The 26,062-nt window shown below is 32.9% G+C and overlaps 1 protein-coding gene across 1 annotated transcript in view; it reads left to right on the forward strand.

Moving 5' to 3' along the window:
- Positions 1 to 26,062, forward strand: part of LOC143063641 (protein C-mannosyl-transferase DPY19L1-like) — a 312,490-nt gene that overhangs the window by 174,113 nt on the left and 112,315 nt on the right. Inside the window, exons 15-17 of the mRNA XM_076235893.1 lie at positions 3,556 to 3,582; positions 5,674 to 5,689; positions 19,441 to 19,455. Of these exons, the coding sequence (XP_076092008.1) occupies positions 3,556 to 3,582; positions 5,674 to 5,689; positions 19,441 to 19,455 (58 nt within the window). The remainder of the gene's footprint in view (positions 1 to 3,555; positions 3,583 to 5,673; positions 5,690 to 19,440; positions 19,456 to 26,062) is intronic.

Below are 26,062 nucleotides of genomic sequence, written 5' to 3' on the forward strand. Positions count from 1 at the left end.
CACCGAGTGCAAAATAAAATTACGCTGCAATTTCAAGCTTACATATTAGGAAAACGATAAGACTTTGCTGCATACATACAGCGTATAAAATGTTCCTCTCGACGAGCTCTACATTTTATATTATAAGCCCATATAGGTCCGACCGTCTATTCAAAAGTTACAACGGGATGATTCTTAAAAGTATAGTATTTTGTGTATATCTTTTTAAAGGTAACAGATATCAACCTACTATAAACTGCAAAGATGATCAGTAGTTCAAGACCTTCAATTTGAGGTCAATGTCAGGTCATGATGAAATTTCACCTTGACCTTCACATTTTACTATGACCTTGACCTTGTAATATTTGAAAGGTCAAGTGGTCTTGAGTTGAATGGTGATAGTCCTATGTCTCTACGACTTCTGGTTCTCAAGTTTGGTATTGCATCATATATTTGATGATTAATTGTGACCTTGGTGAACTTTGAAATTGTCCCAATTCTTTTTCTATAATGTTGTCCCTCAATTGTAGATCATTTATCATTTAACAGATTTGAGATATCTATTGTCGTTTTAGAGATAATGCAGTTTGAAGTTTTTCGAGCGGAGGCATGTATTTCTGAATCATCAAGAGCTTACCACTTAAAATGTTATAGAAATTGAAGAGGTTGACATAGTTATATGTTTGACCAAATACCAAAAACATTCCATGGAAAAAAACACCAAAAAATCAATTTGAAATTTTCAAGTTTTGCATTGACTTTGTAAGTTTCATAACTTCTATTTATATAGTTGATATTGCATCATTATTTGCACTTTGTCAAATGGGGTCATCTGATATATCAAATTGAAGGTCTTAATAAACTCTACTTACAAATGAAAAATTTAAACCCCCTTTTCATCCCAGAAGGACGGGTGGGGTCATTTAGTGCAAACATTCAAATTTCTCAGATGGTAAGGTTGTCGCATATCAAATGAAAGAACATAAAGCGTACATTTCAAATTTAAAATTGACGTCTCCCAAAAATGGGTTGGATGGGGTCATTGAGTGCAAAAAATAAATTTTCTTTTACGATAGGGTTGTTGTATATCAAATGAAAGGTCGTGATGTGTACATTTGAAATATCAAATTCCCGACCTCCAAAAAGTAGTTGGATGGGGTTATTAAGTGCAAAAATCAAACTTTCTAGAACATGGCGTTGTCGCATATCAAATGAAAGCTCATCTACCCTGTGTTACATATATCATACTTCCGATCTCAAAAATGTAGGCGGATGAGGTCATTAAGTGTAAAAAGCGAAAAGTTTCAGAAGGTATGCTTGTCGTATATCAAACGAAAGGTCATACAAAGTACATTACGAAAACATCACTTTTACAGGAAAGACCTTTCAATTGTTTTACAAACAATTGAGATACTAGTTTTTTCTTTTTAAGGTCTTTCCTCTCCGCGAGGAAAGACCTTATTGTTTTTCTCCTGTTTTTTTTTTTTTTTTTTTTTTTTTTTTTTTTTTTTCATCCAGCATTTGTTTGACATGGCCTCCCCTCGTTTCTATTGGAGTTATCAAGACCAAATATGGACCATCGGTAGACCTCATCATGAAGTATTACCAGATGAGGCTGTGTAGGATTTCATCATCCCCTTTAGAAGTTATCTCCCTTTTATTGGTTTTTTTCGACATGGCCCCCCCTCGTTGTTTTTAAAGATATCATGACCTTATTTGGACAAAAGTTAGATCTCATCATGATGTATTACCATATGAGGCTGCTAAGGATTTCATCATTCCCTATGAGAGTTACGTTCCCTTGAAGCAATTTCTTTCTTTTACATTTTTCTCAAAAAGTATTCAAGATAGAATCGATTTGAAAACGGTAACATGTACAGGACCAGATGGCAATGATAATAAACAGATACAATCATTTTGTTGTTAGCCCTTATAAGGAGTTATTTCCCTTGAAAAAATATACACAATTTTTGAAAAATTGTATCTCGAGAACCGGAAGTCGTAAAGACTTGGGACCTACACCAATAATCTTAAGTTCATGTGACCTTTAATTTGCACCCAAGGTCAAAGGTCACCAAGTGCAAAAAAAAAATTACGCTGGAATTTCAAGCTTGCATATTAAGAAAACGATAAGAGTTTGCTGCATACTTACAGTGTATAAAATGTTCCTCTCGACGAGCTCTACATTTTATACACTGAGCTCAAAAGATTCCGACTGTCTGTTCAAAAGTTACGACAGGATGATTCTTAAAAGTATAGTATTGTGTGTATATCTTTTTAAAGGTAACAGATATCAACCTACTATAAACTGCAAAGATGATCAGTAGTTCAAGACCTTCAATTTGAGGTCAATGTCAGGTCATGATGAAATTTCACCTTGACCTTCACATTATACTATGACCTTGACCTTGTGACATTTGAAAGGTCAAGTGGTCCTGAGTTGAATGGTGATAGTCCCATGATTCTACGACTTCCGGTTCTCAAGTTTTGTATTGCATCATATATTTGATGATTAATTGTGACCTTGGTGAACTTTGAAATTGTCACATTCTTTTTCTATAATGTTGTCCTTCAACTGTAGATCATTTATCATTTAACAGATTTGAGATATCTATTGTCGTTTTAGAGATAATGCAGTTTGAAGTTTTGCGAGCGGAGGCATGTATTTCTGAATCATCAAGAGCTTACCACGAAAAATGTTTAAGAAATTGAAGAGGTTGACATAGTTATATGTTTGACCAAATACCAAAAACATTCCATGGAAAAAAACACCAAAAAATCAATTTGAAATTTTCATGTTTTGCATTGACTTTGTAAGTTTCATAACTTCTATTTATATAGTTGATATTGCATCATTATTTGCACTTTGTCAAATGGGGTCATCTGATATATCAAATTGAAGGTCTTAATAAACTCTACTTAAAAAATGAAAATTTTTAACCCCCTTTTCATCCCAGGGGGAAGGGTGGGGTCATTTAGTGCAAACATTCAAATTTCTCAGATGGTAAGGTTGTCGCATATCAAATGAAAGAACATAAAGCGTACATCTCAAATTTCAAATTGACGTCCCCCAAAAATTGGTTGGATGGGGTCATTGAGTGCAAAAAATAAATTTTCTTTTACGATAGGGTTGTTGTATATCAAATGAAAGGTCATGATGTATACATTTGAAATATCAAATTCCCAACCTCCAAAAATTGGTTGGATGGGGTTATTAAGTGCAAAAATCAAACTTTTTAAAACATGGCGTTGTCGCATATCAAATGAAAGCTCATCTACCCTGTGTTACATATATCATACTTCCGATCTCAAAAATGTAGGCGGATGAGGTCATTAAGTGTAAAAAGCGAAAAGTTACAGAAGGTATGCTTGTCGTATATCAAACGAAAGGTCGTACAAAGAACATTACGAAAACATCACTTTTACAGGAAAGACCTTTCAATTGTTTTACAAACAATTGAGATACTAGTTAAGGTCTTTCCCCTGCGTGGGGAAAGACCTTACTGTTTTTCTAATGTTTTTTTTTCCAACATTTTTTCTAAATGCCCTCCCCCCGTTTCTATTGATGTCATTAAGACCAAATATGGACCATCGATAGATCTCATCATGAGGTATTACCAGATGAGGCTGTGTATGATTTCATCATCCCCTTTAGAAGTTATCTCCCTTTTATTGATTTTTTTCAACATGGCCTCCCCTCGTTGTTTTTAAAGATATCATGACCTTATTTGAACAAAAGTTAGATCTCGTCATGATGTGATACCACATGAGGCTGCTAAGGATTTCATAATTCCCCATGAGAGTTATGTCCCCTTGAAGCAATTTCTGTCTTTTGCATTTTTCTCAAAAAGTATTTAAGATAGAATCGATTTGAAAACGGCAACATGTACAAGACCAGATGGCAATGTTAATAAACATATACAATCATTTTGTTGTTAACTGTTATAAGGAGTTATTTCCCTTGAAAGAATATACACAATTTTTGAAAATTTGTATCTCGAGAACCGGAAGTCGTAAAGACTTGGGACCTACACTAATAATCTTAAGTTCATGTGACCTTCAATTTGCACACAAGGTCAAAGGTCACCGAGTGCAAAAAAAAATTACGCTGCAATTTCTAGCTTTCATATTAAGAAAACGATAAGAGTTTGCTGCATACTTACAGCGTATACAGTATTCCTCTCGACGAGCTCTACATTTCATACACTGAGCTCAAAAGAGTCCGACTGTCTGTTCAAAAGTAACGACGGGATGATTCTTAAAAGTATAGTATTGTGTGTGTATCTATTTAAAGGTAACAGATATCAACCTACTATAAACTGCAAAGATGATCAGTAGTTCAAGACCTTCAATTTGAGGTCAATGTCAGGTCATGATGAAATTTCACCTTGACCTTCACATTATAATATGACCTTGACCTTGTGATATTTGAAAGGTCAAGTGGTCCTAAATTGAATGGTGATAGTCCCATGTCTCTACGACTTCCGGTTCTCAAGTTTTGTATTGCATCATATATTTGATGATTAATTGTGACCTTGGTGAACTTTGAAATTGTTCCAATTCTTTTTCTATAATGTTGTTCTTCAACTAATGATCATTTATCATTTAACAGATTTGAGATATCTATTGTCGTTTTAGAGATAATGCAGTTTGAAGTTTTGCGAGCGGAGGCATGTGTTTCTGAATCATCAAGAGCTTACCACTTGAAATGTTTTAGCAATTGAAGAGGTTGACATAGTTATATGTTTGACCAAATACCAAAAACATTCCATGGAAAAAAAACACCAAAAAATCAATTTGAAATTTTCAAGTTTTGCATTGACTTTGTAAGTTTCATAACTTCTATTTATATAGTTGATATTGCATCATTATTTGCACTTTGTCAAATGGGGTCATCTGATATATCAAATTGAAGGTCTTAATCAACTCTACTTAAAAATGAAAATTTTAAACCCCCTTTTCATCCCAGGGGGACGGGTGGGGTCATTTAGTGCAAACATTCAAATTTCTCAGATGGTAAGGTTGTCGCATATCAAATGAAAGAACATAAAGCGTACATTTCAAATTTCAAATTGACGTCTCTCAAAAATGGGTTGGATGGGGTCATTGAGTGCAAAACATAAATTTTCTTTTAAGATAGGGTTGTTGTATATCAAATGAAAGGTCATGATGTGTACATTGGAAATATCAAATCCTGACCTCCAAAAATTAGTTGGATAGGGTTATTAAGTGCAAAAATTAAACTTTCTAGAACATAGAGTTGTTGCATATCAAATGAAAGCTCATCTACTCTATGTTATTAATATCATAATTCCGATCTCAAAAATGTAGGCGGATGAGGTCATTAAGTGTTAAAATCGGAAAGTTTCAGAAGGTATGCTTGTCGTATATCAAACGAAAGGTCGTACAAGGTACATTACGAAAACATCAATTTTACAGGAAAGACCTTTCAATTGTTTTACAAACAATTGAGATACTAGTTTTTCTTTTTTTTCTTCCAACATTTTTTTGACATGCCCGCCCCTTCTTTCTGTTAAAGTTACCAAGACCAAATATGGACCATTGATAGACCTCATCATGCAGTTTTACCAAATGACCCTGTTAAGGATTTCATCATCTTCTTTAGAAGTTATCTCCCTTTTATTGATTTTTTTCAACACGGCACCCCCTCGTTGTTTTTAAAGATATCATAACATTATTCGGACAATAGGTAGATCTCATCATGATTTATTACCATATGAGGTTGAATAGGATTTCATTGTCCCCTATGAGAGTTATATCCCCTTGAAACAATTTCTTTCCTTTGCATTTTTCTCAAAAAGTATAAGAGATAGAATTGATTTGAAAACGGCAACATGTACAGGAACAGATGGCAATGTTAATGAACATATACAATCATTTTGTTATTAACCCTTATAAGGAGTTATTCCCCTTGAAAAATTGTGTACACTTTTAGAAAAATTGTATTTCCAGAACCGGAAGTCGTAGAGACTTGGGACCTTCACCAGTAATCTTTAATTCATGTGACCTTTAATATGCACCCAAGGTCAAAGATCACAGAGTGCAAAATAAAATTACGCTGCAATTTTAAGCTTACATATTAGGAAAACGATAAGACTTTGCTGCTTACATACAGCGTATAAAATGTTCCTCTCGACGAGCTCTACATTTTATATAAAAAGCCAAAAAATGTCCGACCGTCTGTTCAAAAGTTACAACGGGATGATTCTTAAAAGTATAGTATTTTGTGTATATCTTTTTAAAGGTCACATATATCAACCTACTATAAACTGCAAAGATGATCAGTAATTCAAGACCTTCAATATGAGGTCAATGTCAGGTCATGATGAAATTTCACCTTGACCTTCACATTATACTATGACCTTGACCTTGTGATATTTGAAAGGTCAAGTGGTCCTGAGTTGAATGGTGCTAGTCCCATGTCTCTACGACTTCCGGTTCTTAAGTTTGGTATTGCATCATATATTTGTTGATTAATTGTGACCTTGGTGAACTTTGAAATTGTCCCAATTCTTTTTCTATAATGATGTCCTTCAACTGTAGATCATTTATCATTTAACAGATTTGAGATATCTATTGTCGTTTTAGAGATAATGCAGTTTGAAGTTTTGCGAGCGGAGGCATGTATTTCTGAATCAACAAGAGCGTACCTCTTAAAATGTTTTAGAAATTGAAGAGGTTAACATAGTTCTATGTTTGACCAAATACCAAAAACATTCCATGGAAAAAAAAAAACACCAAAAATTCAATTTGAAATTTTAAAGTTTTGCATTGACTTTGTAAGTTTCATAACTGCTATTTATATAGTTGATATTGCATCATTTTTTGCACTTTATCAAATGGGGTCATCTGATATATCAAATTGAAGGTCTAAATAAACTCTACTTAAAAATGAAAATTTTAAACCCCCTTTTCATCCCAGGAGGACGGGTGGGGTCATTTAGTGCAAACATTCAAATTTCTCAGATGGTAAGGTTGTCGCATATCAAATGAAAGAACATAAAGCGTACATTTCAAATTTAAAATTGACGTCTCCCAAAAATTGGTTGGATGGGGTCACTGAGTGCAAAAAATAAATTTTCTTTTAAGATAGGGTTGTTGTATATCAAATAGAAGGTCATGATGTGTACATTGGGAATATCAAATCCCGACCTCCAAAAATTAGTTGGATAGGGTTATTAAGTGCAAAAATCAAACTTTCTAGAACATAGAGTTGTTGCATATCAAATGAAAGCTCATCTACTCTATGTTATTTATATCATAATTCCGATCTCAAAATTGTAGGCGGATGAGGTCATTAAGTGTTAAAAGTGGAAAGTTTCAGAAGGTATGCTTGTCGTATATCAAACGAAAGGTCGTACAAGGTACATTACGAAAACATCACTTTTACAGGAAAGACCTTTCAATTGTTTTACAAACAATTGAGATACTAGTTTTTCTTTTTTTTCTTCCAACATTTTTTGACATGCCCGCCTCTTGTTTCTGTTGAAGTTATTAAGACCAGATATGGACCATCGCTAGACCTCACCAAGATGTATTACCAAATGACCTTGTTAAGGATTTCATCATCCACTTTAAGAGTTATCTCCCTTTTATTGATTTTTTTCAACATGGCCCTCCCTCGTTGGTTTTAAAGATATTGTGACCTTTATTGGACATAATGTAGATCTCATCATGATGTATTACCATGTGAGCCTGAATAGGATTTCATCGTCCCCTATGAGAGTTATATCCCCTTGAAACAATTTCTTTCCTTTGCATTTTTCTCAAAAAGTAAAAGAGATAGAATTGATTTGAAAACGGCATTATGTACAAGAACAGATGGCAATGTTAATAAACATGTACATCATTTTGTTTTAACCCTGATAAGGAGTTGTTCCCCTTGAAAAATTGTACATAATTTTAGAAAAATTGTATATCGAGAACCAAATGTCGTAGAGACTTGAGACCTTCACCAATAATCTTTAATTCATGTGACCTTTAATATGCAGTCAATGTCAAAGGTCACTGAGTGCAAAAAAGAATTACGCTGCAAATTCAAGCTTACATATTAGGAAAACGATAAGACTTTGCTGCATACATACAGCGTATAAAATGTTCCTCTCGACGAGCTCTACATTTTATATGATAAGTCAAAAAATGTCCGACTGTCTGTTCAAAAGTTACAACAGGATGATTCTTAAAAGTATAGTATTGTATGTATATCTTTTTAAAGGTAATATATATCAACCTACTATAAACAGCAAAGATGATCAGTAATTCAAGACCTTCAATTTGAGGTCAATGTCAGGTCATGATGAAATTTCACCTTGACCTTCAAATTATGCTATGACCTTGACCTTGTGATATTTGAAAGGTCAAGTGGTCTTGAGTTGAATGGTGGTAGTCCCATGTCTCCACGACTTCCGGTTCTCAAGTTTGATATTGCATCATATATTTGATGATTAATTGTGACCTTATTGAACTTTGAAATTGTCCCAATTCTTTTTCTATAATGTTGTCCTTCAACTGTACATCATTTATCATTTAACAGATTTGAGATATCTATTGTCGTTTTAGAGATAATGCAGTTTGTAATTTTGCAAGCAGCGGCATATATTTCTGAATAAACAACAGATTACCACTTAAAATGTTAAAGAAATTGAAGAGATTAACATAGTTATATGTTTAACCAAATACCAAAAACATTCCATTGAAAAAAACACCAAAAAATCAATTTGAACATTGACTTTGTGAGTTTCATAAGTTCTATTTATATAGTTGATATTGCATCATGTTTGGCACTTTGTCAAATGGGGTCATCTAATATATCAAATTGAAGGTCTTAATAAACTCTGCTTAAAAATAAAAAATTTAAACCCCTTTTTCATTCCAGGGGGAAGGGTTGGGTCATTTAGTGCAAAAATTCAAATTTATCAGATGGTAAGGTTGTCGCATATCAAATGAAAGGACATTAAGCGTACATTTCAAATTTCAAATTGACGTCCCCAAAAAAATCGTTGGGTGGGGTCATTGAGTGCAAAAAATAAAATTTCTCTTAAGATAGGGTATGTTGTATATCAAATGAAAGGTCATGATGTGTACATTTGAAATATCAAATTCCCGACCTCCAAAAATTAGTTGGATAGGGTTATTAAGTGCAAAAATCAAACTTTCTAGAACATGGCGTTGTCGCATATCAAATGAAAGCCCATCTACTCTATGTTACATATATCATACTTCCAATCTCAAAAATGTCGGCGGATGAGGTCATTAAGTGTTAAAAGCAGAAAGTTTGAGAAGGTATGCTTGTCGTATATCAAACGAAAGTTCGTACAAAGAACATAACGAAAACACCACTTTTACAGGAAAGACCTTTCAATTGTTTTACAAACAATTGAGATACTAGTTTTTTCTTTTTTTTCTTTTTTTTCTTCCAACATTTTTTTGACATGCCCGCCCCTTCTTTCTGTTAAAGTTACTTAGACCAAATATGGACCATTGATAGACCTCATCATGCAGTTTTACCAAATGACCCTGTTAAGGATTTCATCATCCTCTTTAGAAGTTATCTCCCTTTTATTGATTTTTTTTCAACACGGCACCCCCTCGTTGTTTTTAAAGATATCCAGACATTATTTAGACAATAGGTAAATCTCATCATGATTTATTACCATATGAGGTTAAATAGGATTTTATTGTCCCCTATTAGAGTTATATCCCCTTGAAACAATTTCTTTCCTTTGCATTTTTCTCAAAAAGTATAAGAGATAGAATTGATTTGAAAACGGCAACATGTACAGGAACAGATGGCAATGTTAATGAACATATACAATCATTTTGTTATTAACCCTTATAAGGAGTTATTCCCCTTGAAAAATTGTGTACAATTTTAGAAAAATTGTATTTCCAGAACCGGAAGTCGTAGAGACTTGGGACCTTCACCAATAATCTTTAATTCATGTGACCTTTAATATGCACCCAAGATCAAAGGTCACAGAGTGCAAAATAAAATTACGCTGCAATTTCAAGCTTACATATTAGGAAAACGATAAGACTTTGCTGCATACATACAGCGTATAAAATGTTCCTCTCCACGAGCTCTACATTTTATATACTAAGCCCAAAAATGTCCGACCGTCTGTTCAAAAGTTACAACGGGATAATTCTTAAAAGTATAGTATTTTGTGTATATCTTTTTAAAGGTCACATATATCAACCTACTATAAACTGCAAAGATGATCAGTAATTCAAGACCTTCAATTTGAGGTCAATGTCAGGTCATGATGAAATTTCACCTTGACCTTCACATTATACTATGACCTTGACCTTGTGATATTTGAAAGGTCAAGTGGTCCTGAGTTGAATGGTGATAGTCCCATGTCTCTACGACTTCCGGTTCTCAAGTTTGGTATTGCATCATATATTTGATGATTAATTGTGACCTTGGTGAACTTTGAAATTGTCCCAATTCTTTTTCTATAATGTTGTCCTTTAACTGTAGATCATTTACCATTTAACAGATTTGAGATATCTATTGTCGTTTTAGAGATAATGCAGTTTGAAATTTTGCGAGCTGCGGCATGTATTTCTGAATCAACAACAGCTTACCACTTAAAATGTTTAAGAAATTGAACAGGTTAACATAGTTATATGTTTGACTAAATACCAAAAACATTCCATTGGAAAAAAAACACCAAAAAATCATTTTGAAATTTTCATGTTTTGCATTGACTTTGTAAGTTTCATAACTTCTATTTATATCGTTGATATTGCATCATTTTTGACACTTTGTCAAATGGGGTCAACTGACATATCTAATTGAAGGTCTCAATAAACTCTACTCAAAAATGAAAATTTTAAACCTTTTTTTCATCCCAGGTGGAAGGGTGGGGTCATTTAGTGCAAAAATTCAAATTTCTCAGATGGTAAGGTTGTCGCATATCAAATGAAAGAACATAAAGCGTACATTTCAAATTTCAAATTGACGTCCCCCCAAAATTTGTTGGATGGGGTCATTGAGTGCAAAAAATAAATTTTTTTTTACGATAGGGTTGTCGTATATCAAATGAAAGATCATGATGTGTACATTTGAAATATCAAATTCCCAACCTCCAAAAATTGGTTGGATGGGGTTATTAAGTGCAAAAATCAAACTTTTTAGAACATGGCGTTGTCGCATATCAAATGAAAGCTCATCTACCCTGTGTTACATATATCATACTTCGGATCTCAAAAATGTAGGCGGATGAGGTCATTCAGTGTAAAAAGCGAAAAGTTTCAGAAGGTATGCTTGTCGTATATCAAACGAAAGGTCGTACAAAGAACATTACGAAAACATCACTTTTACAGGAAAGACCTTTCAATTGTTTTACAAACAATTGAGATACTAGTTCTTTTTTTTCTTCCAACATTTGTTTGACATGCCCGCCTCTTGTTTCTGTTGAAGTCATTATGACCAAATATGGACCATCGCTAGACCTTACCAAGATGTATTACCAAATGACCCTGTTAAGGATTTCATAATCCCCTTTAGGAGTTATCTCCCTTTTATTGATTTTTTTCAACATGGCCCCCCCTCGTTGGTTTTAAAGATATCATGACCTTAAATGGACATAATGTAGATCTCATCATGATGTATTACCATGTGAGGCTGAATAGGATTTCATCGTCCACTATGAGAGTTATATCCCCTTGAAACAATTTCTTTTTTTTGCATTTTTCCAAAAAGTATAAGAGATAGAATCGATTTGAAAACGGCAACATGTACAGGAACAGATGGCAATGTTAATGAACATGTACAATCATTTTGTTATTAACCCTTATAAGGAGTTATTCTCCTTGAAAAATTGTACATAATTTTAGAAAAATTGTATTTCGAGAACCAGAAGTCGTAGACACTTGGGACCTACACCAATAATCTTCAGTTCATGTGACCTTTAATTTGCACCCAAGGTCAAAGGTCACAGAGTGCAAAAAAAATTTACGCTGCAATTTCAAGCTTACATATTAGGAAAATGATAAGACTTTGCTGCATACATACAGCGTATAAAATGTTCCTCTCGACAAGATCTACATTTTATATAATAAGCAAAAAATTGTCCGACTGTCTGTTCAAAAGTTACGACGGGATGATTCTTAAAAGTATAGTATTGTGTGTATATCTTTTTAAAGGTAACAGATATCAACCTACTATAAACTGCAAAGATGATCAGTAGTTCAAGACCTTCAATTTGAGGTCAATGTCAGGTCATGATGAAATTTCACCTTGACCTTCACATTATACTATGACCTTGACCTTTTGATATTTGAAAGGTCAAGTGGTCCTGAGTTGAATGGTGCTAGTCCCATGTCTCTACGACTTCCGGTTCTCAAGTTTTGTATTGCATCATATATTTGATGATTAATTGTGACCTTAGTGAACTTTGAAATTGTCCCAATTCTTTTCCTATAATGTTGTCCTTCAACTGTAGATCATTTATCATTTAACAGATTTAAGATATCTATTGTCGTTTTAGAGATAATGCAGTTTGAAGTTTTGAGAGCGGAGGCATGTATTTCTGAATCATCAAGAGCTTACCACTTAAAATGTTTTAGAAATTGAAGAGGTTGACATAGTTATATGTTTGACCAAATACCAAAAACATTCCATGGAAAAAAACACCAAAAAATCAATTTTAAATTTTCATGTTTTGCATTGACTTTGTAAGTTTCATAACTTCTATTTATATAGTTGATATTGCATCATTATTTGCACTTTGTCAAATGGGGTCATCTGATATATCAAATTGAAGGTCTTAATAAACTCTACTTAAAAATGAAAATTTTAAACCCCCTTTTCATCCCAGGGGGACGGGTGGGGTCATTTAGTGCAAACATTCAAATTTCTCAGATGGTAAGGTTGTCGCATATCAAATACAAGAACATAAAGCGTACATTTCAAATTTAAAATTGACGTCTCCCAAAAATGGGTTGGATGGGGTCATTGAGTGCAAAAAATAAATGTTCTTCTAAGGTAGGGTTGTTGTATATCAAATGAAAGGTCATGATGTGTACTTTTCTTTTTTTTTTTCTTCCAGCATTTTTTTGGCAAGCCCTCCTACCGCTTCTATTGCAGTTATCAATGCCAAATTTGAACCATCGATAGACCTCATCATGAAGTTGTACCAGATGAACTTTTGTAGGATTTCATCATCCCCTTGAGAAGTTATCTCCCTTATATTGATTTTTTTCAACATGCCCCCCCCCCCCCCCCTCGTTGTTTTTAAAGATATCATGACTTTATTTGGACAATAGGTAGATCTAATCATGATGTATTACCAGATGAGGCTGCAAAGGATTTCATCATCCCCTATGAGAGTTATATCCCCTTGAAACAATTTCTTTCCTTTGCATTTTGCTCAAAAAGTATAAGAGATAGAATCGATTTGAAAACGGCAACATGTACAGGAACAGATGGCAATGTTAATAAACATGTACAATCATTTTGTTATTAACCCTGATAAGGAGTTATTCCCCTTGAGAAATTGTACATAATTTTTGAAAAATTGTATTTCGAGAACCAGAAGTCGTAGAGACTTGGGACCTTCAACAATACTCTTTAATTCATGTGACCTTTAATATGCAGTCAAGGTCAAAGGTCACTGAGTGCAAAAAAAAAATTACGCTGCAATTTCAAGCTTACATATTAGAAAAACGATAAGACTTTGCTGCATACATACAGCGTATAAAATGTTCCTCTCGATGAGCTCTTCATTTTATATGATAAGTCAAAAAATGTCCGACCGTCTGTTCAAAAGTTACAACGGGATGATTCTTAAAAGTATAGTATTGTGTGTATATCTTTTTAAAGGTAACAGATATCAACCAACTATAAACTGCAAAGATGATCAGTAACTCAAGACCTTCAATTTGAGGTCAATGTCAGGTCATGATGAAATTTCACCTTGACCTTCACAGTATACTTTGACCTTGACCTTGTGATATTTGAAAGGTCAAGTGGTCCTGAGTTGAATAGTGATAGTGCCATGTCTCTACGACTTCCGGTTCTCAAGTTTGGTATTTCATCATATATTTGATGATTAATTGTGACCTTGGTGAACTTTGAAATTGTCCCAATTCTTTTTCTATAATGTTGTCCTTCAACTGTAGATCATTTATCATTTAACAGATTTGAGATATCTATTGTCGTTGTAGAGATAATGCAGTTTGAAGTTTTGCGAGCAGAGGCATGTATTTCTGAATCAACAAGAGCGTACCTCTTAAAATGTTTTAGAAATTGAAGAGGTTAACATAGTTATATGTTTGACCAAATACCAAAAACATTCCATGGAAAAAAACACCAAAAAATCATTTTGAAATTTTCATGTTTTGCATTGACTTTGTAAGTTTCATAACTTCTATTTATATCGTTGATATTGCATCATTTTTGGCACTTTGTCAAATGGGGTCATCTGATATATCAAATTGAAGGTCTCAATAAACTCTACTTAAAAATGAAAATTTTAAACCTCTTTTTCATCCCAGGTGGAAGGGTGGGGTCATTTAGTGCAAAAATTCAAATTTCTCAGATGGTAAGGTTGTCGCATATCAAATGAAAAAACATAAAGCGTACATTTCAAATTTCAAATTGACGTCCCTTAAAAATTGGTTGAATGGGGTCATTGAGTGCAAAAAATAAATTTTCTTCTAAGGTAGGGTTGTTGTATATCAAATGAAAGGTCATGATGTGTACATTTGAAATATCAAATTCACAACCTCCAAAAATTGGTTGGATGGAGTTATTAAGTGCAAAAATCAAACTTTCTAGAACATGGCGTTGTCGCATATCAAATGAAAGCTCATCTACCCTGTGTTACATATATCATACTTCCGATCTCAAAAATGTAGGCGGATGAGGTCATTAAGTGTAAAAAGCGAAAAGTTTCAAAAGGTATGCTTGTCGTATATCAAACGAAAGGTCGTACAAAGAACATTACGAAAACATCACTTTTACAGGAAAGACCTTTCAATTGTTTTACAAACAATTGAGATACTAGTTTATATTTGATTTCTTATCGCCGACCATGTTAAGTCTGCTAAAATTGCATGCATAATTAATTTTTAGGTTATCATTTGTAATTTTTTTTTTTTAAATCATCGTTTTTACACCTATTCGAGGCATGTATTTTAGATTATGTATACACGTCCTTGGTCTGTCCAAGGAATTGTATATTTAAAAGGAATTTTAAATATACAATTCCTTTGTCTAGCATAGACGTAAAATTTCTAGAAAGTGCAAGAAAGACTTCCTTTTAGTTTCAGTATGAATTTTAAACGACTACAAAATTGAAAAATTTTTGGTCCTATATTGGTATCACGTTGGCGTCTTCGTCCGTAGTCGTCGTTGTCGGGGTCCGAAGACTTTTGGTTTTCGCACTATAACTTAAGTATAAGTAACTTAAGTATAAGTGAATAGAAATCTATGAAATTTAAACACAAGGTTTATGACCATAAAAGGAATGTTGGGATTGATTTTGGAAGTTTTGGTCCCAACAGTTTGGGAATTAGGAGCCAAAAAGGGCCCAAAGAAGCATTTTCTTGGTTTTTGCACTATAACTTTAGTTTTAGTAAATAGAAATCTATGAAATTTAAACACAAGGTTTATGAACACAAAAGGAAGGTTTGGATTGATTTTGGAAGGTTTGGTTCCAACAGTTTAGGAATTAGGGGCAAAAAAAAGGTCCAAATAAGCATTATTCTTGGTTTTCGCACAATAACTTTAGTATAAGTATATAGAAATCAAAGAAATTTATACACAAGGTTTATGAACACAAAAGGAAGGTATGGATTGATTTTGGTAGTTGAGGTCCCTACAGTTTAGAAATTAGGGGCCCAAATAAGCATTTTCTTGGTTTTCGCACCATAACTTTAGTATAAGTAAAAAGAAATCTATGAAATTTAAACACAAGGTTTATGACCTTAAAAGGAAGGTTGGGATTGATTTTGGGAAAAATTGAATAATTGGGGTTCTTTGATATGCCGAATCTAACTGTGTATGTAGATTCTTAATTTTTGGTCCCATTTTCAAATTGGTCTATATTAAGGTCCAAAGGGTCCAAAATTAAACTAAGTTTGATTTTAACAAAAATTCAATTCTTGGGGTTCTTTGATATGCTGAATCTAAACATGTACTTAGATTTTTTATTATGGGCCCAGTTTTCAAGTTGGTCCAAATCGTGGTCCAAAATTAAACTTTGTTTGATTTCAACACAAATTGAATCCTTGGGGTTCTTTGATATGCTGAATCTAAACCTGTATTTTTAATTTTGATTATAGGCCAAGTTTTCAAGTTGGTCCAAATTGCGGTCAAAATTAAACTTTGTTTGATTTCAACAAAAATTGTATATAAGGGGTTCTTTGATATATGCCTAATCTAACCATGTATTTAGATTTTTTATGTTTGGGCCCGGTTATCAGATTGGTCCACATTGAGGTCTAAAGGGTCCAAAATTGAACTTTATTTGATTTCATAAAAAATTGAATTCTTGGGGTTCTTTGATATGCTGAATCTAATCATGTATTTAGGTTTTGGATATTGGACCATAATAGGTAATGTCCAATTTTCAATTTAAAGTTTTTAAGTTTAAGTTCTTAGACCACATTCATTATGTGTCAGAAACCTGTGTTGTGTCAACTATTCAATCACAATCCAAATTCAGAGCTGTATCAAGCTTGAATGTTGTGTCCATACTTGCCCCAATGTTCAGGGTTCGAACTCTGCAGTCGTATAAAGCTGCGCCCTGTGGAGCATCTGGTTTTAGCCTTGGTTTGTACATTATGTACACATTCCCTAGACCCGTATCTTAAATGAAATGATAGTTATACTTCTTTTATAGATTTTAGTTAACAAATCTCGTTTCGAATATAAATCGTATTGCTTACATGAAATCTTATCTCATATCTAAACACAGCTGGTTTCAATGTTTGACTCTAATTAAAATAACTACGCATATATTGAAAGTAAATATTAGCAGCTTGTTATTGCAAGCAAGGAAGTATTCAAATGATAATTAAAGTATCTTGCGTCATTATAAATTATGCATTCTATGTAACATATAACAACTTTAAGGTCAATTAATAAGCTTTTGCGCATGTATATGAAAGGTGGCCATGGAAAGAACAGATTGTATTCCGAATAACATCTTGTGTTCTGAAAGACTACGGACATCTCCAATATATACTGCGTAAACCCTCGAAGGTTTACGCAATAACGTGGTAACTGATGATTAATCTTGGATGCAAACAAATCCACATCATGTGGTCCAAATAAACTATTAATAATATGAAAAACATTTTCATTTAATTTCCACTCAATGTCCACATTTATTGACTGTGATAGGCGGTCTGCCTCTATATTTGTAACTCCAGGCAAATAAAAGCAGTTACCCAGATTTTTCTTTTTATACACCAATTCCACAATTCTTTAGTTAACGTGTTTAACTTCAAAATGCGACCACCAATTTTGTTAATGTACACTAGGTTGTGTTGCTACTAACTATCCAATTACTTGTGCAAATTCATGTATTGTAACCTCTTTCTTTAAAATTAATCAGAACATAATTTTGCAATGTTATCTGCCTTTTCCTCTGTCATTGTGAGTGAATTAATCCCAAATCCCCAAAATACAATAATTTGAGTAGGCTGAAGTACAGATTTATGAATATATCGAGATAATCCAACAATTTTACCAAGTCAGTTATATTCTTTTGACATTCAGCATAAGTTTTGCTCACAAGTAAACTATTATTAATGTATGGTGTATTACAATGCCCTTTACTCCTCAATTTAGAAAAAAAAACTTTAAAATTTTTGGTAAAAATTTTTGGAGCTGTTGTTAAACCATTTGGCAAACAAGTATATTCATACAAAACATTATTCCAAAAAAAATCTTAATTATTTTCTGTAATTTTTGTCAACCTTCACAGAATAATTGGCATCTTTTAAATCAACAGATCCAAACCAGCAATTTTTTGAAATGCTTGTCACAGCATTTTTTAAAGTTTCCATTTTGAAATGAATATGTTCAATATCAAGATTTAACTGTTTTAGATATAAAATAACTCTATAAGTACCATCTTTCTTAGGTCTCACAAAAATATTTGAAACATATTGATCCTCAGTTTGAGTTACAGGTTGAATTATTCTTTTTGTTATAATAAACTTATTTATTTCTTGTTGCATATATTTATTTTCTATAGCATAAAAGAAGTGGGTGTGATTTGTTATTCTGTGTAGGTATATTTTCAAATTCTAGCTTATAACCTTTGATTATGTCTAAAATCCAATAATCAGAAGTTAATTCTTTCCAACGATATAAAAAAAACAATGATATTTTTCCTCCAATAAAATTGTTTGGAAACTTTTGTAATTTTTCACCAGATACATGTATATCAAGTAATTGATCATTTGTACTTACATCACTTGCAGATACAACATGATCTACTTTTGGTCTTTCTTTTTGTTTGGTACATGTGCCTTAAGCTTGCCACCATCAGTTTTGCGTTTTTTCTTTCAAAATTTATGAGATGATCCACCTCACCCTCTGGTGGATTGATGAAATCCAGTTGATTTCCCATGGCCAACTTTCACCATTTCTTTTCTTTTTAACCGGATTTTTGTGACAAAAATGTCTGTTATTGATTTGGGGATGTACAGCGGGCGGGCGGGCGGGTCAAATGTTGTCCGTGCATTAACTCATGAACTGTTCAACCAAAGCTTTTAAAATTTTAATATGTTAACTTGTTACTGACAACTAAATGAAGGTCAAGTTCAATAATGGCGATTTTGACTTTGACCGTTCAGGAGTTATGGTTCTTGAAAGATTGAAAAATGGAGTTTCCAGTCGTGTTCGTGCATTTACGCATGAACTGTTCTACCAAAGCTTACCAAACTTTGATATGTTGTTACCGATGACAAAATGGAGGTCAAGTTCAATAATGACGATTTTGACTTTTACGGTTCATGATTTATGGTTCTTGAAAGATTGAAAAATGGTGTTTCCAGTCGTGTCTGTGCATTTTCTCATAAACCATTCAACCAAAGCTTTTGAAATTTTTATATGTTGTTACTGATGACAAAATAGAGGTCAAGTTTAATAATGACAATTTTGACTTTTACCGTTCAGGAGTGATGGTTCTTGAAAGATCGTAAAATGGCGTTTCCACCCATCCCTAGATTTTCCATGCAGTTCAACTGTTTCCATGATAAAATGATGGAAAATGATGGAAATTTTGTTTTTTTCCATGAGTTTCCATGGAATTTCATGGAAAAATAATTCATGTCAGATGGAAAACTTATATGTGTTACTTATTCCATCATTTTCCATGATAAGATGGAAAACTTTCCATGGAATTCCATGGAAAAAATACTTTTTGGATGGAAAATGGGATGGAAAGTAGACTAATAAAACTTTGTAGATAGAAAAGAGGATGGAAAGTGGACTTAGAATATTTTTGAGATGGAAAAGAGGATGGAATCTGGACTTAGAATATTTTTAACATGGAAAAATTATAGAATCTTAACTTAGAATATTTTTGAGATGGAAAGTCATGGAAAAAATGTACACAAATTACATACATTAATTCTTTATCATCAATTAGACAGTGAAAGAAATGTTAAGTGCCATCTGGTTTTCATTGGTCTTTGTGTAGAAGACAGGAAATGATATGACCATACAGTGTGAGGCCAAATGTAGGGTAGAACATGGATTTATACATTTTTGTGCAATTATTATTACTTAAAACATAAAAATGGTAAATAAACAATAAATGGACAATCTTTTATTAAAATATATATAAAATATCCAAGATTTTGGTAAATAACAGTATTCAATTGTGACTCTTTTAAAAGAAATCAGATAACTCCTCATACATCCCCCAACACATTGAAAATTTGAACTTGCAATGGATATGCAGGCAACAAATAAAGATGTCTTCTCTCCTGAACAAAATGCAAAATTTATATTGGACTTAGATTAAATAGTTCCAAATAGTTCTTGACATCGAATAGTGCAGATTTATTCTCTGATGACTTGCATTGACTGTTGGATTTAGAGCATATTTTTTGGTAAGTACACTGAATTAGATTCTACCATTTTAAGTGTGTGCAAGCTCCTTTAGTTCAACATAAAAACATCATGAAAACACCTATAGTAGATTTTTCACTTATAATTATAATGATTGGGTATTAAGACAAGACAAACTGTATATGGTGTATTATAATAACTAATAATCCACTAATGAAGTAATTTGGTTATAAAATTTAAGATCCGTTGAAATTGGTTGCCAATGAGAAATAGATCCATAAAAGTAAAAAAAAGTGTATCTTTACAGCAAACTGCAGATCAACACTAAGTTCTAAATATATGGAAAATACCAATGAAGACATTTATATACAATAATTATGGAAAAAAATATTTAGGACAAAGACTAAAGTTGTTAACCATTATTAATAATGCCATTATTTAAAGAATATCTCTTTATTTATAACAGTAAAATTATTTTTAGGTATCATGAGGAAGAAATGAAACTCCAATAAAATGGTTAATGCTGTTCTACAAGATGGATCTACTGAAGCCTGGTGCTGACATAAGTGACATTTATAACCTTAATTTCTTGATATAAAGGCAGTGCAAACATATACCAGTATTGAAAGTTTTTCTTGTTTGTTGTATTTATTATAATACATTAAATAAGTTTGAATTAAAGGTTAAAATGATGTTTGAGTCTATTGCTTATTACTGACCATTGTAAGACTCAAAAGACCTTACCAAACCGAAAAAAGCATGGCACCTAGTTTTTTTTATCTTCATTATTACAGATATTGTTAAACAGGGTATATTGTCAAAAGGTTAATTTGAGCAATTCATTTCAAAAGGAAATGATGGAAATATTTCCATGGAATTCCATGGAAAAAGAAATTCTATGTAATATATTTCCATGGAATTCCATGGAAAAACTTCATGGAAAATATTTTCCATGGAATTCCATGGAAAATGTTTCAGATGGAAATATAATTTATTTCTTTTTTCTCTTTTTATTTTCAATGGATTTCCATGGAAAACAGGTTCCAATACTCCATGGAATTCATGGAAAAATATTCCATGGAATTCCATGCAGTTTTCCATGATAGATGATGGAAAATCTAGGGATGGGCATTCACGTTGTTGCATTTACTAATGAACCATTCAATCTAAGCTTTTCAAATTTTAATATGTTGATACTGACTACAAAATGGAGGTCAAATTTGATATTGATGATTTTCACTTTCAGCATTCATCAGTTATGGTTCTTGTGATATTGCCAGGACACAAATAAATGTTAATAAATCCGGTTTGCTGTCGTTGTGGCAGCCTCTTGTTTCTTTTATATTGTCTCAAAATAACATTTCTCTAACAGGTGTTGTATCATTACACAACGCTTTATATTGTGGCTGTATGTCACCTTTAATAAAACTTCTTCGTCTGAAAGTTATTTCACTCAAAGATGCTTGCAGCATTTGGTAAGTATCCTTACATGGAACAGTGTAAGATTGCATCTCTTGTATTGTTATTTAGACTAAGGTTGTTGGTTTGATGATTTTTGTCGAGCCTGCAACTTTTGTTGCAGAAAGCTCGACATAGGGATAGTGATCCGGCGGCGGCGGCGGCGGCGGCTACGGCGGCGGCTACGGCGGCGGTGTTAGCTCACTTCTTAAAAGCTTTATATTTTAGAAGGTGGAAGTCCTGGATGCTTCATACTTTGTATATAGATGCTTCATGTTACGAAGTTTCCGTCAGTCACATGTCCAATGTCCTTGACCTCATTTTCATGGTTCAGTGACCACTTGAAAAAAAAGTTCAAATTTTTTGTAATGTTGAATTCTCTCTTATTATAAGTAATAGGATAACTATATTTGATATGTGCGTACCTTGCAAGGTCCTCGTGTCTGTCAGACAGTTTTCACTTGACCTCGACCTCATTTCATGGATCAGTGAACAAGGTTAAGTTTTGGTGGTCAAGTCCATATCTCAGATACTATAAGCAATAGGGCTAGTATATTCGGTGTATGGAAGGACTGTAAGGTGTACATGTCCAACTGGCAGGTGTCATCTGACCTTGACCTCATTTTCATGGTTCAGTGGTTATAGTTAAATTTTTGTGTTTTAGTCTGTTTTTCTCATACCATATGCAATAGGTCTACTATATTTGTTGTATAGAATGATTGTTAAGTGTACATGTCTAGCGGGCAGATGTCATGTGACCTTGACCTCATTTTCATGGTTCAGTGGTCAAAGTTAAGTTTTTGAGTTTTGGTCTTTTTATCTAATGCTATATGCCATAGGTCAACTATATTTGGTGTATGGAAATATTTTATGATCTTTATGTCAGTCGAGCAGGTTTTATTTAACCGTGACCTCATTTTCACGGTTCATTGCACAGTGTTAAGTTTTTGTGTTTTGGTCTATTTTTCTTAAACTATAAGTAATGTGTCAACTATATATGTTGTATAGAAGCATTGTTAGCTGTACCTGTCTGCCTGGCATGGTTCATCTGACCTGGACCTCTTTTTCAAGGTTCATTGGTCTTTGTTTAGTTATCTTGGTTAATGTTAAGTTTATGTGACAGTTGTAATAAACCTTAGCTTTATACTTAGGACTATCAACATAATATCAATGATTAGTATAGAAGGCGAGACATTTCAGCGTGTGCACTCTTGTTCTAGAAACATGTACATCATGGGACAATCTGCCTTTGATAGCAAATTCTGTAAGAGTTGCAACTTAACATCAACATCTTTATTTCTTGTTGTCATTTGTCTCCAAATGCCTACAATTATTATTAATTTATTGATTACATGTATTTATAGTTACATAATCTTGACCTAAAAATAGTTTATGTATAAATGTATTTTATATTTCTATTTTTGATTATGTTGAACCAATACTAAATAATAGTATTTTAAAAGTTTTATGATACCTAAAATCAGAGACATTTTTACCCATTTACATTCTGTAATATATATGTCTGCTCAGCTCTGCTGAAAAACATTATTTTATATCTTCATTTATTTCTGTGATTTTTTTTAGATTTTAGATTTGTTTTTTCAATAGTCGGGACCTACATCACCCTTACAGCACCACCTGACACCTGACTAAGGTGTTACAGGGTTTCAAATATATAACAACAAAAGACTGTTGTTTTATCAAGATTTACTATCTCTCTCTCTCTCTCTCTCTCTCTCTCTCTCTCTCTCTCTCTCTCACACACACACACAAACTCACTCACTCACTCACTCTTTCTTTCTTTCTCTCTTATTTCACATTCTATTCATATAGAAATATCTATAGATTATTTAATAGAAAAAAAGGTTCACATGTGCTATGCATATATTACATGTTGTATGCTCTGTACCATAAATAGGTCAAATGGTATATATTGATACAAATTTGGTTGTTTGATTACCATTCAGGATAAATAATTAGCCTAGGGGCCCAAAGTTTTTCAAGTTCAAAAACTTTGTTGTATTTTCTTGCTGTATATAACTCTTAAGTTATAAAAGTTTTTCAATCTATTTTTGAATTCAATTGCATTTGGAAGCTTTTCTGCTAGCTTGCATTTATAGATGTAATTTTTGGCAAAAATTACAAGAAAAGATAATGACTTGTATATCTCGAAGGTCAGATGTCATCCGAATTTCTGCAAGATTTAGTTTGTACTTGTGAGGGGAAATCTGTGTTTTCAAAGGGTTGCATTTGCTTCGACAAAATCTATCATGTACAGATGTATGCCCATGTCAGGCAAATGACATATGTCAAAATGTAAATAATCGTCTGGTTGCATGAGGATGTATAAGATTTCATTTTTCTGTATGTATCTTATAAATCATTGTTAGCTATCGAATGAAAATTAAGAAGTCCATAATATTTTCTAAACAATAAATAAAACATATAATCAATTTGATATCGTTGGAAATATAGTAATAATCTTTCTAGTGGAGATTCTGAAAGATTTGTAAATAAAAAAAAAAAAACCTGCCATATGTTCTCTGACCTTGGCATAGTTGGTAGGCTTAAACTAAAGGAGACCATAGAACGTCGTAGGTAATACTAGCCTCGATCATAATTTTCTATTTGCATTTGATCTTTTTTTGTGTGTTTTATCCATTCTGTTGTCTGCTTGTTTTCATTTTATAACTTTTTAATGTTCCTTTGGTTTCTCATGCCTTTTTTGTTTGCATTTGTTTGTAATAACATAGGTGCTGAACATAACCCTCTCCCTTATTACATCTTTGGAATACTTATAAACAGTATAGCCAATTGTTGCTCATTTAGTCATCTGTATATGTAGGAAGGGGTGGTTTACCTGTTCTAGTTGACGTTTTGTTTTCATAACTTTTGCCCCCCCCCCCCTTTCTCTGTTTGAAGTAATTTTTACTTCTTTAAAGTAAAGCTATACACAGAGCTTTTGATATTTACCTAGAAATTGACGAACATTTTACTATCAAAAGACGTGAAAAACACATTTTGTTTTTGACAAATGATTAAAGTTAAGACCTAAAAAACATCTTTAGATATTACTTGTAACGAATTGAATACAAAAAAAACAAATTTAGAAATTGAAATAGGTCAAGGTCACTGTTATTTAACAGCTGTTTGAAAATTTCAAATTTGCACCCTTTATGCAAAAAAGTCCATCTAAAGTCATTTTTGGCGATAAAAATATAAAATAAGTTCTAAATTTTGTAGCTACAAAAGATATTTTTCTATAAATAATTTGTTTTTATTTTGCCCCAAACGCATAGATCTAGGAGAATCAAGCTATCTAAATATGACTGCATTTTTCTTAAATTTTTGCTTTGACCTTTGACCCTGACCACGGTAGACAAAGACAACAACGCTATTTCGATGAGGCTTCTCCTTCTCTTTCCAATGATAAAAAATATAGCCGTGTGTTATTCCGTTAAGGCAAATTGATAAAATTTGTTGATTGGGCACCCTACTATTAACTAGACCTAATCATAAACTGATACATTGTTGAAGCCGCCGCCGTAAACAGCATATCTAATGTCTCACTTTTTGACTCCGTCAAGGCGAGACAAAAACAAGAACATGACAAGTTTTCTGGCGCAGTAACATTGGTACAGTTAACTTTAATATGAGAATATTATTAATAACTTCAACACATTACTATAAACATGAATGTGTCGCACTATCATTTTCTATGTTCAGTGGACCGTGAAATTGGGGTCAAAACTCTAATTTGACATAAGAAATTAGAAAGATCATATCATAAGAAACATGTGTACAAAGTTTCAAGTTGATAAGACTTCACCTTCATCAAAAACTACCTTGACCAAAAACTTTAACATGCAACAGGACATATCGACATATGTACCAACGAGCTGACATAATAATGAACGAACGCACAGACTGAGAAACATAATGCCCCTAAATGGATAACAAGAGTGCACACGCTGAAATGTCTCGCCTTCTATACTAATCATTGATATTATGTTGATAGTTTTAAGTATAAAGCTAAGCTTTATAACAACTGTACCATAAACTTAACATTAACCAAGATAACTAAACAAAGACCAATGAACCTTGAAAATGAGGTCAAGGTCAGATGAACTATGCCAGGCAGACATGTACAGCTAACAATGCTTCTATACAACATATATAGTTGACCTATTACTTATAGTTTAAGAAAAATAGACCAAAACACAAAAACTTAACACTGTGCAATGAACCATGAAAATGAGGTCAAATAAAACCTGTTTGACTGACATAAAGATCATAAAATATTTCCATACACCAAATATAGTTGACCTATGGCATATAGTATTAGATAAGAAGACCAAAACTCAAAAACTTAACTTTGACCACTTAACCATGAAAATGAGGTCAAGGTCACATGACATCTGCCCGCTAGTCATGTACACCTTACAATCATTCCATACAACAAATATAGTAGATCTATTGCATATAGTATGAGAACAACAGACCAAAACACAAAAATTTAACTATAACCACTGAACCATGAAAATGAGGTCAAGGTCAGAT

This window comes from Mytilus galloprovincialis, chromosome 2 (genome assembly GCF_965363235.1).
Source record: "Mytilus galloprovincialis chromosome 2, xbMytGall1.hap1.1, whole genome shotgun sequence".
Classification (NCBI taxonomy): Eukaryota; Metazoa; Mollusca; class Bivalvia; order Mytilida; family Mytilidae; genus Mytilus; species Mytilus galloprovincialis.